Source organism: Diabrotica virgifera, chromosome 5 (assembly GCF_917563875.1).
Source record: "Diabrotica virgifera virgifera chromosome 5, PGI_DIABVI_V3a".
Classification (NCBI taxonomy): Eukaryota; Metazoa; Arthropoda; class Insecta; order Coleoptera; family Chrysomelidae; genus Diabrotica; species Diabrotica virgifera.
The window spans coordinates 237,229,818-237,243,894 of NC_065447.1; the positions used below are offsets into that span (position 1 = coordinate 237,229,818).

Sequence of the window (14,077 nt, forward strand, 5' to 3'; positions counted from 1 at the left end):
TAAAAATTAATAAAATATGGTATGCTTACCGATAAACTCCGTTATAATTGTCACACAGACACTGGTAAACCACGTTCGCATTCCACACAAAACCACACATACAAAGCATCGTCAAAAGTCTCATTCTTAGCTTTATTAGCTTTGCACCGATTAAACTGTCTTTTGTTATCATTTTGAAAAAAAAATTCTTCGATTTTAATTCTATTTTTCTCCCAATCCGATACTGTAGATGTACCGACACCATAATATAATGCTGCAAGATTCACCTTTATCAATTCTACTTAATGCTTCTAGTTTCTTTTCCATTGTCACTACAACATTTTTACGTTTTGTTGCCCTTATAGACAAAAGACACGCAAACATAAAATCTGAATAAATTTACGAACGATTACAAAACGGAAGCGAACAATACACACAATACCGTCTCTGATGTTATGTTATTTAATAACAGTGATGACTAAGAACATTGTTAAAAAAATAATTTTAATAGTCTTTTCTAAACAATGCTAACACAGACAGTTTCAAAAAAATAAAGAATAATAATACAGGTGCCTGTTGTTTTCGACAATGAATGTGGTGTACCATGAGTCATTTTTACTATGGGATATGTAGTTCAATCCGGTTCCATTATCTCTCAAATATTATATTACATAGAGTTGGTACAAAACCTCGTGAACCTTGAAAATGCGTATGTATAACCGAAATAAGATGAAGCCAAAAACATACGACTATTTTATTTGCTGCGAATTGCGCGACAGGGTCCCATCTGCACCCTGATATTTTCAGTAATGTCGGATTCATCAATCGTTTCGTTCGTATATTGACGTCACCAAATGAATGAATTAGGTTCACGAGATTTTGTAACAGCAATACATTTTTATTGTTGAAATGTTTGTCTGATAAAAATCGGTCCGGGTTAGCCTGAGTTCCGGGTTATCGGGAGCCGACTTATCGGGGTTCCACTGTATTGATACTAATTAAATATCATCTACATCAAGGCGGTTAAAAATTCTTTTGTTTTGCTTAATTCAGTTTATTTAATTTTTGTGCTGTACCATTTGGTGTCTTATCTACCTCTGAAAACTTTATTGACTGATTTAACTTAAATTAGGGACATCATTATTTTTAGGTTACATATAGACTTACAAAGTTTATTGCAGCTTCTTACATATGGCTTACGGCTTGTCGATTTTTAGACCAGTAAATGAACGGGAAATACGGCGATACCGTGTAATTTTCAGGGGCAACTCCGAATTGCATGAAAATTTGGATTTAGGTTCTACTTACCCTTCACTTCACAAAAAAGATACGTTTAAGGTAAGCCCGGAAATGGATAAAATGACTGATTATAAGCAACTTTCGTTCTATATTTTTATGTAAGTCAATACTTTTCGAGACATTTATTGCGATTGAAAATGTTTATTTTTCGACAAAAAACTACGTTTTCAAACGGTTTTTCGCATATACCTCAAAAAGTAAATATTTTATCCAAAAAAAATATTCTTAGCAAAAGTATAGCTTATAAAAACACTAAAAACCTGGTGTATCAGTAAAGTCTAGAGACCATGTAAAAGCAAAGTTGTTGCTCATGAAAAATAGGTTCTTATTCGTCTAATTCCAAATCGAATATTTCAACGTGAAATCACCGAAGAATTAAGCACTTTTTGGGAAAAATCCTTTTAACCTTTTTTGAAGTGTTTGCAAAAAGCTTCATTTTAAATATTTATAAAAGTTTTTAGCATTAAAAATAAGCGAGTTACGCTAAAAATAAAGTTGGCCCCCTTTTTTTGGTAAAAAAATCATGAAAACTTTCCCGTGTTTAGATCCCAAAATGGAATTAATCGTTACCGCTTTACAAACAGTTTACTTTACTTTTCTATTTTTAATATGATCTGTCAGTTTCAACGGATTAAAGTGCTTATTTTTGAAAGGGTTATAGTTGAAAGAGCTTGAGCGAGTCACTATACACGAGTGTATGCAAATTTTGAATAACCAAATCTTAACCAATTTTTGTCTTACGGAAAAGCAAAATAAAACTATCATATTCATAACAGCAATGCCTACATTTTTGTGCTCTTTGAGATTTTTCGTATCACTAATACTTTTTAAGTTATTTAAAAAAAAAATTTTTCCAAAATTTTGAGAAAATTTTTTATTCATTATACAACCAATTTTTTGCAAAAATACACTTCAAACCGGTCAAACTTACAGATCATAATAATATTTATAAACAATATACGTATAAGTATACGTAAGTATAAGTGGTAAAGTGGTAACGATTAATTTTATTAAGGGTGCTAAATAAAGGGAAATTTTCACGATTTTTTTTTACCAAAAAAAAAAACGAACCAACTTTTTTTCAGCGTAACTCGTTTATTTTGATGCTAGAAACTTTTGCAAAAAACAAAAATAACGTTTTTTAAGCACTTTAAAAAATGTTAATAAATTTTTCACGAGAATTGCTTTATTTTTCGGTGATTTCAAGTTGAAATATTCGATTTGGAATTGGACGGATAAGAACGTATTTTTCATGAGCTACAACTTTACTTTTACTCGGTTTATAGACTTTCCTGATATACCATTTTTTAAATTTTTTATAAGCTACACTTTTTCTAAGAACATTTTTTTCGATAAAATATTTACTTTTTGAGTTATTTGTGGAAACCATCCGAAAACCTAGTTTTTTTTCGTCGAAAAATAGACATATTCAATCGTAAATATCTCGAAAAGCATTGACTTACATAAAAAACTCTATAGAGCGATAGTTGCTTATAATCAGTCAGTTTATCCATTTCCGGGCTTATCTTGAACGCATGTTTTTGACATGTTTATGCACTTTTCGATGCATTTGATGCAATTATGCATTTCCACCAATTTTCTATAGTAGACTTTTTTACTGACATCATGCTAAACACAATACAAAAGGTTTATCTTGGTTGTCTCCTTTTCCTATAACTTATTAGATTCAATATTATATTTTTATTATATTCTCTAATCCTTTATTATCTGCTGATAAACCCACCAAAGGAGTTCTTCGATTTTATTATTTTTTTTATTTGTTTGAGTTATAGGAATTCATTCATCCATTTGCTTCTTACTCTCTTTTGTTTCGATATTTTGAAGTTCTGCAATAATTGGCACATCTCCTACTTTTATACTAATTTTGTGATACACAGTAGTTATTATATTATTTGCGTCATGTGCTTAAATTCTTCTCCTCTAACTGATGTTAGTTTTTTTAATATCTTTTGCAACTAGTTTTATTTACAGATAACTTTTTTATTATTATTTAGCTTAAATGCCTCGACAACTAAGGCCATTGGCATGGTTCAGTTGATTTCTCAATCAGATAAGAGTGTAACAAAGAAACGGTAATTATACCAGTGTAGTTAAGTAATTAAACAAGTAGAAAATTATTAATACAATAAAATACATATAGTGGTTTATTACATAAAAAAATTTACACATACTTAATTAAAAAGCCACTTAAATTTATATTTGCTTGAAGCTATATCAGTAATAAACCAAAGGAGCTGAATAAGCAACAGGAGCTACTCCGGCTGAATATACTGGCGCTACAGCAGGATAACCGGTAAAAGTGACGTCAGATACTACTGCAGCAGGAGCGCTGTAAGCAAGCAGTTGTGGTGCAGGAGCTGGTCTGGGTGCTGCGAAAGCCACGGCCAACATGGCGAAGAACAAAAATACAGCCTGTAAAAGAAAAGATTTTGTATACTTTTACAATTATAAAAAGTGTGATAAATAATACTAATTTAGTGATCTTATTGACGTTTATGCTCAAAAGGTGCGTTAGTTCTAACATTCCGCTTCTAGAGATCAAGTAGGAAGGACTCACATAGAACAAATTAAGCGAGAAAGTTCTCATTCCCTACTATATAATATACACGACGCGTCCTAATGACTACTCTAACATATACGACAATAGGATAGACGTGAATAAGCACTTCGTTTCAAGTCGTGGGAAGAGTAAATTCAGCAAAGTAAGGCAGGTTCGGCAGAACTTACTGTTGCAATAAAACGGTTCGATTTACCCTTGATATTAGAGCTCTGGATATTTTAGGACCAAATTAAAGATCTACTGTTTGTTGGAGAAGAGTCTATATATAGCAAATTTGACGAAAACTCTATTACTTTTATACGACAAGTATGAACCAGTAGATATATTAACTTAATAAAAGAAACTATAAACCAAGCTACAGCTCCATACTACCTAAATGAAAATGAATACACGAACCCTGTACCATTAAACAGCAAAGTCAAACAGGGAGACACTCTATCACCCAAATTGTTCACCTTAGTTTTGGAGGACGTTTTTAAAAACCTAAATTGGAAATATATAAGGGAATAAACATCAATGGCCGCTACCTCAGTAATCTACGATTTGCGGATGACATAATCTTGATAGCTACTGACCTGCAGGAACTGCAAAGCATGCTTTCAGAACTACACACAAAATCTTCTAAAATAGGACTGAAAATGAATTTAAACAAAACAAAAGTCATTCACTCCGAAGAAACGATGACAATAATAAACAACAAAGTTATAGAAAAAGTTGAAGAATATATATACTTAGGACAAAAAATAATACTAAATAGGGAAATTCAAACGGAAGAAATAAAAAGAAGAAGAGTTAGCATGGGCAGCATTCGGCAAACTGAACTATATACTCAGAAATTCAACTACATCTTAGATCTAAAGTTTTTGATGCATGCATTATTCCGATATAAACATATGAGGCACAAACATGGACAATCACAAAAAAGAATATGAACATACTCAGAGTCACTCAACACGCGATGGAAAGAGCAATGCTAAGCATATCACTTAAGGACAGGAAAACAAACACATGGATAAGACAGAAAACCAAAGTCACCGATGTGGTACAAAAATCACTAAAATTGACATGTAGCTAGGAGCGATCTTAACAAATGGCACAGAACAATTCTAACCTGGAGACCATACGAACACAAAAGACCCAGAGGCAGACCTCCTATGAGATGGACAGATGATCTGAAACGAACTGCCGGGAAAAATTGGCTACAAGTAGCGTACAACAAAAAACAATGGAAAGGAAGACTTGAAGAGGCTTATGTTCAGATGTGGACGTGAATGGCTAGACGAAGAAGAAAAAGAAGATGAATCAAACGGCTTTAAGAAAAAAAAGTCTAAATAGACCGGGCTGTATCGTCGCCCCGTTACTGAAATTATTCCGATTCGATTTTTTGCACAAACTTATTCAAAAAGAAGTCCTTATAACATATCCACAGGGTGCAGGGCGTTGCCGTGGTCGAAAAATTGTCTAAACAATTTTTTTTAACAAATTCACAAAAATAATTTTTTCACTTCGAACAAATTTTTTTTAAGATAATTTGGGACATTCTGAGCAAAAAAGGTCTCCTATGATTTTTCTCTAAAATTGATTGTTGTCGAGTTATACATGATTTTTCTCTAAAATTGATTGTTGTCGAGTTATACGCGATTTTGAAAATTTGAAAAATGCGAAAATCGCCATATAACTCGATAACAATCATATCAATTTTAGAGAAAAATCACAAGAGACCTTTTTTGCTCAGAATAACCCAAATTATCTAAAAAAAATTATCGTTAGCAATGAAAAAATTATTTTTGTGAATTGGTTTAAAAAAATTGTTTAAACAATTTTTCGACCACGGCACCACCCGGCACCCCATAGATGTGTTATAAGGACCTCTTTTTGAATAAGTTTGTGCAAAAAAATCTAATCGAAATAGTTTCGCTAACGAACGGGGGCGACATACAGTTGGACTATAGCGCTAATTGTTATTAATTAAAAATAGCAGCTTAGTAATAAAATAAAGGGATTTGAAACTTGATTTGGTCACTTTTTGAATTTTATAATAATAATGTTTAATTGAAAATGGCCATTTTCGCATTTTTCAAATTTTTAATCGCATATAACTCGACAAAAATCAATTTTAGCAAAAAATGACGGGAGATCGTTTTTGCTCAGAATGACCCAAATTATCTAAAAAATTATGTTCAAAATGAAAAAATTATTTCTGTGAATTTGTTTAAAAAAAATTGTTTATTAAACAATTTTTCGACCACGGCATCGCCCGGCACCCTGTGGATATGTTATAAGGACCTCTTTTTGAGTAATTTTGTGCAAAAAACTCGAATCGGAATAATTTCGCTAGCGGGGGCGATGGTACATCCCTGTCTAAAAGAGAAATTGATATTATGGATTTGAAATAAATGAAAAAAAGTATATGGAGATGAACTGAAACGTACTGAAAGTATGTATATGTTAAAAAAAAATTCAACATGTCCTTATGTCAGTTGGAAAAGAAACCCTCGAAGGACGTGTGGAGAAAAAAGAAAACCTTAAGCCGGATCCACATGAATAAAAATTTGTGTGTGTGTGTTGTATTTTAAAATATAAAAAAATATTTGCGGCATAAGTTTAAATCTGGTCAACTATTTTTACGACGTAAATATTTCTTCTGTGTGTTGTAGCGCCGAATCCACTTAGAGACAAGTGGATAATCAAGCCCACATTAACACTGCTGTGCGGCGAAAATTTCTTTGAAGTCGACTGAAAAACCGACAGCACGACTGATAGCGTGCGTTGTTCGTCACGAAAATATTTTTGCATAAATCCATGCGGCGCACAGTCCACATCAACAAAAAGTTCAACATACACGAGCAAATTTGTGTCAAATACAACGTACAACATAAATTTTTATTGATGTGGATCCGCTTTTAGATGACACTAGAAAATCTTGAAATTATGGAAGAACGAAGAAAACATAAACATAAAGCAAAAGATCGGAATAAATACCATGAAATTCAAGGAAACAAGAAAGACAATTCGAGGTGCAAAAGAAAGGTGGCTCTTCGACAGATGCAACGAAATAGAAGATCTGGATAAACAGTATGATAACTTTAATTTACTTAAAAGTGATCATCTTTTAATAAATGATAAAGGGGATTATTACCGATGTGATGGAGAAATTGTGTGACCAGACTAATTACAACCAAAACTATTTAATGATGAGAAAAACTACAGAGTATACCTTCTTCTTCTTCTTATTGCGTCTCCTTTCGAAGGTTGGCGATCCAAATGAAAATTGTAGCTTTGGAAACTGCTGTAGGAAAAATTTCATTTCTGCGGATGAGCGGTCAAACCATCTTCTCAGGCCTTTCAGCCACGCCTTCTGGCGTCTTCCTACTGATCTTTTGCCCTGTACTTTACCTTCCAATATAATTTGAAGTAGTTCACATCTTTCTCCTCTAGTCCAGAGAAATAAGATTTTTCTCGTGACACATCCCCCTGCAGCCCGAAAGCAAATTTTTCGAAATCAATTATTTTCAATGGGAAATAAGCCACACTTTTACCAAAAAAAAAATGATTTTTTAACGTTTCTACGCCCAAGTCTGGTGTCGTTGTCAAATTACAAAATAATACAGTAGTATTAAAGTATTATTTTGTATTTTGACAACGACACCCGACTTGGGCGTCAAAACGTTGATAAAATCATTTTTTTGGTAAACTGTGGCTTATTTCCCATTGAAAATAGTTGATTATAAAAATGCCACAAGCAAATAGCTTCAGAACAGCAAATTTTTCGAGTATTATGGACATCTATATTAATCATCTATATGTTTCCGGCAGCCTATTTTGATGATATACATAGTTATAAACAAATGAAGATAAAAAAACGGTAAATTTTCCCTTTTTTTGTCTATTACTAAAAAGTGAAGCATTCTAAACAAATTTGAGAATAAGAAATCCATAAACCATATAAAAACTTCAATATGGCGTTCGCTGAATATGTCTATCCTTATTTGTTGCTTAGAAAATTGCAAAATAAGTCATAAATTTTGAATTTTATAAATGTTCATAACATATGTCAAAATTAAGTTAGAACCTTCTTATTACACGGAATGCTGAGACTTCTTGTGCTTAAATTATATTTTAAATTTCAAAGCAATTGATCAAATAGTTTAAACGTTATTTAATTTGTTTATCCCAAATTCATTATTACTTTTGCAACTTCTGCAAAAGTTTTACTAATAACTTAATTAAAAAAAAATGAAAGAAAATAATTTTAAACAGTGCAAAATTATTTTGCAAAAACATGTCGATTTTTTGCTTACTTAAAAACAATTAGAATAACCTTTTAACCGTTACCCGTAGAAAAATTGTTTTTTCATATTTAGAAAGACTGAATTTTTATACACATTTAGAAGGAAAAACAATTGTACTAGGACAATTAGGGACGAAGTTATCCCCCCTTTTTTTAATTCACATGTTCTTGCAAAATAATTTTGCAATATTTAGAATTATTTTTTGTCATTTTTTTAATTAAATTAATAGTGTAAATCTTCTTCTTTCATAGACTATCCAAAGTATTACTGTAACTTCATCATTTTCTAACTTTAGTGTTGCAAAAAAAGTTAATTTGGGATAAACAAATTAAATAACTTTTAAACTATTTGACCAATTGCTTTGAAATTTAGGGTATGATTTAAACACCAGAAGTCTCAGCATTCCGTGTAATAAGAAGGTTCTAAGTTAATTTTTACATAAGTTGTGAATATTTATAAAATCTCAAAATTTATAATGTATTTTGCAATTTTCTAAGCAACCAATAAGGATAGGCATATTCCTCGAACGCCATATTGAAGTTTTTTTATACGATTTATGAGTTTCTTACTTTCAAATTTGTTTAAAATGCTTAAATTTTTGGTACAAGACGAAAAAAGCGAAAATTTACCGTTTTTTGATCTTCATCTGTTTATAACTATGTATATCATCACAATCGGCTGCAGGAAACATATAGGTTATTATTATAGATGTCCATACTACTCAAAAAATTTGGTTTCGGCCTGAAGGGGGTTGTGTCACCAACAGGACATTTTTTTTCCTTATTTCTCTGAACTACTCGCAACACATGGCCCAAGTATTGTATTTTTCTTTCTTTGGCCATTTTTAGTAATTCTTTTTGTTTGTTCATGTGTCGAATTACCTCACTGTTAGAAACTTTTTGTATCCATGGAATTCTCAGCATCCGTCTGTATATATACATCTCAATGGCATCTATTCTCTTTTCTGTTTCAGAGTCCATTATCTAACTTTCATAGCCAAACACAAAGACGGAAATCACTTAACATCTGATCATTCGGATTCTGAGCTCCAGATTAAGTATCCACACAGAGTATGTTTATTGGACCACGAATATTACGAGAAAAAGTCATCTATACCATTAAAAACAAAGAAGGTACTACATTTCAAATTTTTGAAAGTTAAATATCGGAAAAATCTAGCACCAGATAAGGAAAACAGTATTAATTTTATCATAAGCCAGTTTAGCTGATGTATTTATCAAAATAAAAAGCAAATTAAAAAATTATATTTTGGACTAAATTTCTATTAAAAAATAAATTTTATACTTACTTTGAACATCTTGGTATATTGTAGTATCTTTAGCTTCTTGAAAACTAATAATACATTTTGGCTCATGCAGTCGAATTTTATAATACTTGTCACCATAGGTATGCAAATTTCGGAATATATTATATTTGATCTTATTGTTCTTTTTTTGTGAACTTATAGAATAAATCAGTAGTGTGCAAGGATAACTTCTTTGTTTTTTGATTGACGTTAACAAAAAATAATAGGAAGTAAAAATTATTTAGTGATGCGTAAAGTAACATTGGTGAGGTTTAAATCAAAACTTAACAAAACTCCTGTCGATTTCAATTAAGATATTGCCGAGTTTTTATTACATAATTTAATTTAATTATAGTAATATAATCCGATACCAAAAAATGGAAACAATGATCTTTAACAGATTTATAGAAATTTTACGACCGACATAGTGGTTTAATCCTTTCAGCCATGAATTATGTTAGATGTATAGTGTATCATTTTTTTATATAAATTTTTGGTCGCCTCTAGTATTTTGTAAAAGAGCCCTTTTTGAAATTTATGAACTAAAACATTTGTCTACACACATGTATTGGGACCGTGCAAGTTCGGAAAAGCGACACCGGGTTTCATAGCTCAGCAACTTTTTTCGCACTTTTAATTGTATTGGCCAATTGCATTAGTCCTGGTTGCCGGACCATTGTCAAGGCCACAGCCCAAAAAAGTTATAAGAAGAAAAATTAAGACTGAGGTTATGTTATTAAAAGGTAAACAATTGTAGAGTAGCGGGGCAAAGTGATCTAAGTGCCAAAAAACATTTAATTGGGAAAACACAAAAAACCGTTTTTGAATCAAATTTATTGTCGTAAATCGTTTATTTAAAAATAAAAACTGTTAAATTAAGTCATTTTAAATATTAAACATGCTTCAAATATAACACATATTACAAAAAATGAAAATGATAAAGTGCTTAAACTGTCAAAATGTTTAAAAAATATTGTTTATTGTCATCATCGAGGAATTGCAACATTGCAGTAATGTCTTTCTTTTTAGATTCTTTTAAAGGTAAGGAATTTGGAAGAGAAGACAGTGTAGCATTTTTGATGGTAGTGGCAGTAATGCCAGGTTTTAGGACTATACAACTTTCCCACGGTGCTAAATCACTGTAACTTTTCTTGTACATGACGGTCCCAGGGTTGTTCTTTGAAACTCGAATCTAAACAGCTGTAGAAATTCCAAGTTTGGCTGTATTCAGAAACGCGGAAGAGGCTGCATCAAAATCAAAAAACGTTTTCTCGTCACCCATGTTCAGATCTTTGTAAGGACGTGAAGGTCTCGCTGTGACTATCGCCTTCATAACATCCTGCATATTAATTAGCTTGCATTGTCTTGCTCTTTTTTCGATTAAAGCAAAATCCCGATCTGAAGCTGAGAACGAATGACCTGATACAAGAAACTTATGATCAATCGTTTCAAAAACTTCATGACAGACAAGAAAAATGTACAAGAACAAAAGCATTCTGTTTTTCAACTGACCTGCACAGTTATCACTCCAAACGCACAGATTTTTTTTGTATGTATTGAGTAGTCCACAGTTTAGTGTTTGTAAAAGGCAAGATGCCATTTGGTTGCCTCCTCTTCCTGATTGCCCCTCATGCCAAATACACATCAATCCATCATCTGTATCAGCCACGTGAATACCAAAGTTGTAACCAGATATTTGGCGGGAATAGTACATACTACTGTGAGTTAGTTTGGGTAACGAAAAAACTTTCTGCAAATCCATTGTTACGGTGCACGTGTCACTTACTGGCAAAGTGCTTCGTATAAAGTCGCTTTTTATAGATGCGAAAACAGCTTCTACTTGGCGTTGATGTAACTCAAGTTTTGTTGTCCCTGTTTTCTTGGTTGCTGGGTCAGAACTTTTGGTTGATATGCTCAGTTGATCGCATGTTTTGCAAGTATCCACTCGTGGTCGACGGAAGGATAGGTTCGGAAAATCCTTCAAAAAAACACTTCGGTAAAACTTGTGTGAAATATGAGTACAAGGATTCTTTTCTTGAAATGCCCTGAAAAGCCTATGCACATTCAGATCAGAGCTCAAATACTCTTTGTCCGACTTAAGTCGGTTGTAATGACTGACATCTCTAGGGAAGCTATTAATATGTTGTTTCACTAAACGACGATCATGGACAGTGAATTTAAACATTTTTGCACCACCTCGCTTGTCTGTGTAAGTGTAATCCCCACTTTTTTCTTCTTGACAATGGTTGTAATCCTTTGGGGATTAACAGCAAAAATCTTCATGAATGTCTGTTTACAAACTTTTTGTAAACCTCCCTTACCATCAGGAACAGTGTAACTCATAGTGCATTGGCGTCGGCTCTCTGAATCATCATCGTAAATACCATGACGACGTCGTGTCACCGGAAGTATCTGAATCAGTCCCATAAGATAACTACCCTGTTCATTTTAAATCCAGTGAATCGTAGGACTCATGGAGTTGCATCTTCTCTATTCCAGTCAGTTCCTTACAATAGCTGTTCTTACATTTGCATTCAACCTGAAAACAAAAAAAGCAAAATATAAGGTTACATTGCAAATATTGGTTTTTGTTGCTAACGTCATTATTGCACACATACTCGAAAATAAAAATTAATACTAACCTTGTTTTTAGGTTTACGTCTTGCCGGAACTAGTTTTTTAAATTTATCGGTAGTGTACGAATTTCCACTAACTCGTGCCTCACTCTGTATTTTTCTCTTACGTTTTTTGTTTTTAACTGTTTCATCACGACGAAATGCTTGTTCATTCATTATTTCATGCAAAATAGGAATTTTAACCTTAAAACGACACGTTCCCGAACGTTTATAAGCAACTACTGACATGGAACAGTACTAATAAAGAAGCATGGCACTTAGAACAGTTTGGCCGGACACGTCCGAAGGACATACCGCTAGCTTGATCATGCAGTCAATTTTTAAATTAGGTAACAGTAGAATAGGGACTTAAATCACAGTGGGGCTATTGGCGATGGCACATAGAACACTTTAAGTGGAAAAAGTGATTTTTTGATTTTTTGGCACTTAGATCACTTTGCCCCGTCACTCTACAATTGTACAGTGGAACCCCGATAAGTCGGCCCCCGATAACCCGGAAGTCCGGCTAACCCGGACCGATTTTCATCAGATAAACATTTTGATTTTCAATATCTTGTATTTTTCAATTTAATTGTGGCTTATTTCCAATCAAAATAGTTAATTATCAGACAAACCTTTCAACAATAAAAATGTATGTAATATAATATTTGAGATAATGTGTATGTGTGTAATTTTAACTATACGATATTAAAAATGACTCATAGCACACGCCGCAGAAACAACAGCCACCTGTCTGTAGTATCTATTCCTTTTTATTTCAAACTGTCAGCATTGTTTAGGAAAGACTATTTAAAAAATTCTTTTATAAACGATGGTCTTTAGTATTGTGTGTCTTGTATTGTTCGCTTCCATTTGCTTACGTTTGGGTTTGGTGTTTTTTTAGTAATTTTAATGAGTAGGTATTACTGTGAATACTGTGCATATTTATAAATATATTTCATGTTATTTCAATTCTAACGGAGTTTATCTGTAAGTATACCATATTTTATTAATTTTTACCATATTCGGCTATCTCGGATTTTCGATAACCCGGATTGGTCGCGGTCCCGATTAATCCGAGTTATCGAGGTTCCACTGTATGTAGTAAATAAAATTAATTGGTAATGCAGTACTGCAAGCAAAATACACAATTAATTAAATTTAATATTATATAATATTTGCATATCATATCAATATTGTGGAGCAACATAACTTTTCTTCTTCAATGACAGTAGGTATGAAATATACGTCAATTTGACAATTTCAATTGACAATACAATCTGAATTAGTTCAGAAAGTTTCAAGATTTCTCCGATATTTGCGCACGATCGTGTCTCCTATCCCCTCCAAGTATGTACTGGCACACAGCGAATACATTTAGTTTGGTTGCGTCTAAGTTGCATTTTAGGAAAAGTTTATCAGCAGTCATTTTTTACAGGAATCGAATCTTAAGATTGTATAATATTATCTAGTAATATCGGTTTGCGAAGTCCGCAGAAAGTGTGCTATTTTGTTAATTAACAAACTAGCGCTACGAAAATTTTAACTTTAAACCAAAAACATCCAATTTAAATTTACCTTAATTTAATTCTGCACAGCGATATTTTTCCCCGATTTCCTTCGACGATAATTTTCATCGGAAAATCCGGGTTTTCCCAACAAAATATTTTATTTTCAACTAACATTTTAGGAAAGTAATTATTTATCATTAATTAAATAACTTGGTGAGATAAAGGCTTATGTGTAGTAGATTATAATTACAGAAGCTGACAAAAGGCGAAAAAATAGTTCAGCAACAATTAAATTGTTAACGAAAAATTCACGGTCACAATAATAACAAGAATAGTTATGAAACTCTACTCAAACTTTGAAAGATTATAAAGATAAGATGCTCATTTAATAGTTTATTAACAAAATATAAATTTTACGTAAGTGTTTAAAAATAAGTTATAAACAATTTAACGTTTCTCAAAAAGTAAATTTAATGAAAATTTTTCTTTTTAAA

At 32.2% G+C, this 14,077-nt stretch overlaps 1 protein-coding gene across 1 annotated transcript; it reads right to left on the reverse strand.

The window, feature by feature from the left end:
* Positions 1–3,430: 3,430 nt before the first annotated feature.
* On the reverse strand, positions 3,431–9,741 carry LOC114332370 (neuropeptide-like 3). The gene is made up of 2 exons (XM_028282156.1): positions 9,461–9,741; positions 3,431–3,711 (listed from the first exon to the last, which is right to left on the reverse strand). The coding sequence occupies exons 1-2, from the start codon at positions 9,554–9,556 to the stop codon at positions 3,514–3,516; spliced, it is 294 nt and encodes a 97-aa protein (XP_028137957.1). The 5' UTR covers positions 9,557–9,741; the 3' UTR covers positions 3,431–3,513.
* Between the last annotated feature and the right edge of the window lie 4,336 nt (positions 9,742–14,077).